The sequence below is a fragment of the Apis dorsata genome, unplaced genomic scaffold (assembly GCF_000469605.1).
Source record: "Apis dorsata unplaced genomic scaffold, Apis dorsata 1.3 scaffold_157, whole genome shotgun sequence".
Classification (NCBI taxonomy): Eukaryota; Metazoa; Arthropoda; class Insecta; order Hymenoptera; family Apidae; genus Apis; species Apis dorsata.
This window is the reverse complement of record NW_006263447.1, coordinates 369160-375840: the sequence shown is the minus strand read 5'-3', so window position 1 is coordinate 375840 and position 6681 is coordinate 369160. Positions and strand designations below refer to the sequence as shown.

At 23.9% G+C, this 6681-nt stretch overlaps 1 protein-coding gene across 2 annotated transcripts in view; it reads left to right on the top strand.

The window, feature by feature from the left end:
- Positions 1–3568, top strand: part of LOC102675226 (protein FAM117B-like) — a 7936-nt gene extending 4368 nt beyond the window's left edge. For both annotated transcript variants that reach the window (XM_006613588.2, XM_006613587.2), the window contains 2 exons: positions 486–621; positions 888–3568. In XM_006613588.2, coding sequence (XP_006613651.1) covers positions 486–621; positions 888–1068 — 317 coding nt within the window. In that variant the 3' untranslated portion in view covers positions 1069–3568. The remainder of the gene's footprint in view (positions 1–485; positions 622–887) is intronic.
- Positions 3569–6681: the final 3113 nt, after the last annotated feature.

The following is a 6681-nucleotide window of genomic DNA, read 5'->3' as shown; positions in this document are numbered from 1 at the left end:
AAAGATTATTAATTATTAAAAAAGAAATTTATTAAGTTAAGATTTATACCAACTTGTTTAATTCATAATTTTTATGTAAAGAATTCTAAATTAATAATAATATTATATATTCAAATATTATATAAAACATTTAATAACTTTCAAATTTGTTTATATTCTATATGTTATATTCTATATGTTTATATAATAATATATATATATATATTTAATAATATATATTTTTTTAATAAGTTATATAATATATATTATTATAATATATTATTCGAATAGAATAAAATTTAATTTTGTTTATTGTATAAAACTATCATATTTATATTTTTTATTTTTTTAATGAATGAATTTTTAAATATATAAATCATATAATCATATTTATGTTATTAAAAGCATGAATTAAAGATGTATTTGCTTTTCAATTGATATATGCAATATATTTATGCATTAATTTTATATGATTATTAATTCTGATATTGTAATTTATCTTAAAGGTGGAAGTCGTGGTTCAACTCCTGAACAAGATAGAGAAGGACGTCTTGGCACCTCTCCTCACATTAATAGGTTCCTTGCAAGAGAACCACCTGATGGCTGTGAGAAAGTCAATCTCAAATTTGTAGAGGATGCCAGGTAATTTTTTTTAATTAATATAGACATTATTATTTTGTAATAATATATGTAAAAATTTTGTTATATGTTTTTTATTAAATTTTACATATCTTATTTAAAAATCGCATATAATTCGTATTATTCAAGAAAAAATAATTTAAATTCTCTTCTAATTGAAATTTATTTAATAATATCTAACATTATTTATTATATTTATATTTATTATATTTTTATTCAGAAATGTAAATATTTTAACATTATTGAAACAATTATATTTGTATGTATAGGCGACCCATGATAGACTTGAGCAAATTAGACTATTGCCCAAAGCCGTGTGTAGCATTCCAGTTAAAACCTAGCTTGGGATCAGCGTTCCTGCCATTACAACAGCCAGCCAGTCCAACAATGGTTGCCAGTGCATCACCTTCTTCGCATACAACACCAACTACACCTCCTCCAAATCCATAGTCCTGCTCTTTACCTTACAGAATAATGTTCACAAACCCGATTGGTATATATATTTTTTTTTTAATGACCTCATGGGTAGAAAGTGGTTTACTTTGATATGAAAGCTTATACCAACAAAGAAAAGTTACCGAAAAAACAGCCTGTTTCCAGTGCGACCCAATATTCGGGCATCGTGAATGTGTAATTAAAAAGTTATAATTGCATTGATATAAAATATTGAAAGCATCTGAGCTCCGTTAATGTTTCAAACAATAATAAATACGAGGAACAATAATTTGTGATAACTAAAAAACGACATTTAGGAATGAACATTGTGTTCTACAGGGAGAAAGACTAATAAAAATTGTGTATTCTAAATTTAGTGCTAAAATGTGCTAAACGACTTTAGTTTTGTATACAGGGATAAATATTCAAAATGTCAAAGAGTATTAAATTTGATTGTTGGAAAAACAAAATTATACAGATACAAAATGGGTACATGTGCCTGGATATGTACATCGGTACCCTTTTATAAACTTTTCATTAGATCTTTATCACTTAAATAATTCGAATTCATAGTTAAACAAAAAACACTCGTTAGAATTTTGTATCGTTTTGTATTATTATTCATATGCTAAAAATATTCAAATTATTATTATATGAGGAGCTCGAAAATATGTATCCCTATGGTACATTATTTTTTAGAATTATATTCTCTTAGAATTATACACGTACATTCTTTACTACTTTTTTTAAGAACGCGTATGTAAGATAAAGCATAAATTAATTGTCACGATAGTTTATTTTGTATTACGTGTACAAATGTGCACTTTTGCATAGCTTCTTTTTATAGTAATGTCTCTTAGGCAATAAGTTTCTATTTTGAAAGTAAAACAAGCACTTTGTTCAATTATAGTGTTCAGTGTCATAAAACAACTTATGGAAGTTAAGTTAATTGCAAGAGTATATTCTATTGTTTAATAATTATATTACCATAGGGTTACAAAATTTTTGATTTAATATGTTATGTTAGTTTACTATCTGAATATGTACAACCAATACAGCATGCAATGACAGGTTGATGAATGTATGATAGAATGAACCTAATGATATAAGGTGGAAATGTAATGAGTAAAAATATGACAAGTGGTAAAATTAAACATTGATTGAAGTAACAAATAACATGTGCTTTAGCCAGTGTGGTATCAGATGTGCATACAAATGGCTCCCTAACTTGGCACAGTATGGGTGTGCGTGTAGGGTTTTGTATAAACGTGGATCATAGTAAACAAATTTATAATCTACGTTCTATACAAATAAGTATGCATGTGTTGTAATATCGGAATCCTGATTAAGCCATCCGCGAATAACAGTAAAACTTTATTATTGAAATATTATATTATAAGTATTTGAAGTTTTATATCTTTAAAACTTAGTTATTTAAATTTATGATAATATTTTTTGTATTTTTATTATGTTAATAATTATCAATTGTTTGTTCTTTTATTAAATGTTTTTACAATAAAAATAATCAAAGAAATATCAAATATTGTTAATAATCTTTATATAAACAAATTACTTGCTCTAAGAAAAAGATCAAGAGTTATTTGTGTGATGGCTTAATTTATTATTTAGTATATGCAGACATAGCCACTCAAGAAGTTCAATTTATTTTTTGCTTTCTAATACAAAACGTTTTGCAAACAATTTTATAGTTATGGTCTGAGGAATAAGGATCTTAATATAAGATCAAGAGCAGGGAAGAACAGTTTTTTAAATACAATAGTAATATACTTTCTAATATTATATTGTATCTAGCTACAACAGTGAAAAATGTTAACACATAAAGTACCTGGCACACTGGTCTATGCTCTCTTTTATCCAGCTCACTAGAAAGTTCATGCCTTAGAATGCGTGGCAAAGTGTGCTAAATAGACAGGAAGGTTAATGAGAGAGTCAGGATATATACAAAATGCACTGGCTAGTTAACAAGTATACAATACAAAACTAATCTGCTATCTAGCTTAAGAAGATTTTCTTTTATTTATTTTCGCTATGGACCTAAATAACATCTATCCCATTGCTATAAAAATACATGAATGTAAACGTAAAGTTTGCAGGCGCTCTAAAAAAAGAAAAAAATTTATCGATCGTGTATTTCATCTGTTGGCGTATTTTTACTTAAACAGAGAAAAGAAATGTTTTAACGTTACATGTATTAATCATAGTGAATAAAAAGTTTCATACTTTTACTAATAAGCAAAAAAGAAAATTATTTTAGAAAAAAACTAGCCTTATTATTTTTGACTACACTCATGAGGCTCCACTTTTTAACCTTCATGTACTTGCATAATGTGTTATCATTATTGTTAGCTTTTGTTGTCAATTTCACAAACAGAGGAATGTGTGTAAAGACTGCTAAACTAAAGATTACTTGTTATTTGGATATACCTAAATTTAAAGTTAAATAAAATTAGGCTCAAATTTCTCCGGATACCTATGAAACAATATAGGTACTCTTTAATTCGTTAACTAAATGATCCTTATGTGACTACTGTTCGGTACATTCTCTTTACATATCTAAATCTGAGCAGGCTTCAGAATGGCAAAATGATTATGTCAATTACGAATTTATTTATCCCTAGGACTGTCCAAACGTATCGTTGTAGTATCTCGCACAATACAAGAAAAAACACAAAGATTGTTGAGATTTGTAAGATGCTCAGTCTAAATTTTTTATTACATAAAAATTGTAAAGATAAAATTTGAAAATTTTATATATTTGGTAAAATTAAACGCAGCGTTTATTCATTATTTTTTAATAAATATTTAAAATATTATTTAATCGTTTTTTATTTTTAGCAAACGAATACAAAACCTTTCTGTTTTTTTTGTAATGATATATTATATATAAATTTATAAATATTTATTAAATTAAAATTATTTAATTATAAATTTCATATTTAAAAAATTATAAATTATTTTGAAATGAATAATTTTTTATGTTATAAAAATTTACTATATATTTTTTGAATTATTCAATTATATAAAATTTTTTTCAATAAATGAATTATGAAATGAACTAAATCATTTTTTAAAATAAATTTTTATATTTTATAAAGAGTATCTTACATGCAGTCTTGAACATCCTAATAGTAATTCTCAACGGTACATCGAAAATCAATAATTTATACATAAGGATCTATCTACCTTCTAGTCTGTCCTAGGGCTAAATCAAAATTAGTCAGCGAAGAAAGCTAGTGAATGTAAATAATAATTTAAAACAGTTTATGATGAAATCTTTGTACGGAACGTAGTGACTAAGGCCAACGAATTCTGTACTTTTCGTGCGTCTCGCGAAAGTTCGTTGAACGAAAAAAAACTTGTGGATCAATGCGAACTTTAAAAAAATATATGTATAAAAAAATTACCATAATACGAGCTGTCCATAGTCAACAGAGATTAGACTCCTTTTCCGAACGGCACAATGCAATTGTCAAAATCATAGTAAATATTATTTTTTTTATATTAATTAAAAGATTTTTTTTATATTTCAAAGATATATTTCAAGATTATATTTCAAAATATTCAAAGCTATTAATCTTATTCGAAATTTTATATATTTTTTTTTCATTTTTATTTTTTATTAAACGTATTTTATAATTTATTGTCGTTTGTTTCTTATTCGTTTAATGTTTTGCTTATTTTGACAAGTTTAAATGATAGTCATACGCATCTCTGTGAATCGTAAATTAAGAAATCAATACAATTTAATGAATATTATTATCATTTTTCAAGTAAGTACCGTGTATCAGTATTGTAAAGTATGTTAATTTTTTGAGATCGAGATTTATTTTTTTTTTAATCTTGATGAATTTTCATGAATATTATATGTATAAATGAACTTATATTTTCTACGGAATAAAATACTCTTTAAGTAATAAGTTATACATTGTATTTTTCGTGCATTATCAAATTTCAAAATATAAAAGCAAATTAAAATATAAGATTTAGTACATAAAAGATATATTATTGACTTATTTTTGAATATTTTATCAATATGATTATATATTATTTATATTTGATATTTAAAATTTTAATAATCCATATGTTTACAAATATTTTAATTGCTTTCAATAGTAATTTTTGTTTTTTTTTTTATCTGTTAAAGAATTATATTTGTCCATTAAATTTAAATATTGAATTATATTTTTATCGAAACATTAAGAACTTATTTAATAAATATATACGATTATTTTTTTTCCCCTATTCCAAGCAGAATATTATTATATTATATAATATCAACTTGAAATGAATGTATCTGATTTGTAATCAATTTTATAAGTAATATAATCATATACCATTATGTTACAAAACTTACTATGATTATGATGTTATGATTGCGATGCGCTATAAGTATAGATTCCATAGATTTGTTTAAAGCGTATGTAATTGCAATTAATACATTGACTGCCATACAATAATGTCTTACTTTTCGATACATTTGTATCGAATTAAGTATAAGCGACTATAATTTTTAAGATAACAAATATTTGTCATTTATGTTGTTGCTTACATGAGCTACAATATAAAACTCTTATTACAACATCATCAAATGTATCATAATATGTAACAAATATACGGACGTATCGTTGGTTCCTTTGTAATAAAAATACATTATGGTTCCACATTCGGCAGTCAAAGTATTAAGGATGGTTATATTAATGATTCGATAAACTTTGCTATTATAAAAAATTTTTATATCTCAATATGGAAAGGTAAAAAACCCAGTTTGTGTCGCTCAGTACAAATACTAATTCATATTACGATTGAAATTTTATTGTTATAACGTATATTTATTTTTTTTTATATATATAAGCGTCACGTTCAAAAAATAAAAATTTACGCGTGAATACATTCTTTGATAATTGGTTTTTTGCAAAATTTTCTTATCTTACCTCTCCATAGTGAGACTCCTATGCAACTTGTTAAACCTGTGAATCTTATATGCGATTAGTTGTATTATTTACCAGCATAATACTGTATGTACTTGTTCCAATAACAATATGCACTTTTATTTTTATCATAAAGTATAAATGGAAAAGTGTACCTTTTTATATTACTGTTAAGGCGCCTTACATGAATAAAATTTTTAGAAAACGAGATTGAACACGATATTATAATTTAATTATAAAAACAACACATTTTTTTTTTTTATATTCTTTGCATTGTTTTTTTTTGATTTAAGTTTCTTTATCATTTTATCAAATAATATCTTTTATATACATTTTAATTAAAATCATTTATTTTTATCTTATATTTTCAATGTTATTTTTATTTTCAAATATTTTTTCAAATATTTATTTTAAAATATAGGATATATAACAAATTTATACAATACATAAGAAATATATTTTTTTATCTCATTAGAAAATTAAAAACAGGATTAAGTTTCTCTTTAAATAAATTAAAGTTTTAATCAATATTTCACATAAATGTTCACATAAAAAAAATAATACATATTTTTGTAGAAAAAGACTTAAATTTTAATTATTTTTACTACATATTATTTTTATACATATATCAGCTATAAACAGCATGTGTCAATGTATATTTATACTATACTTGTATACA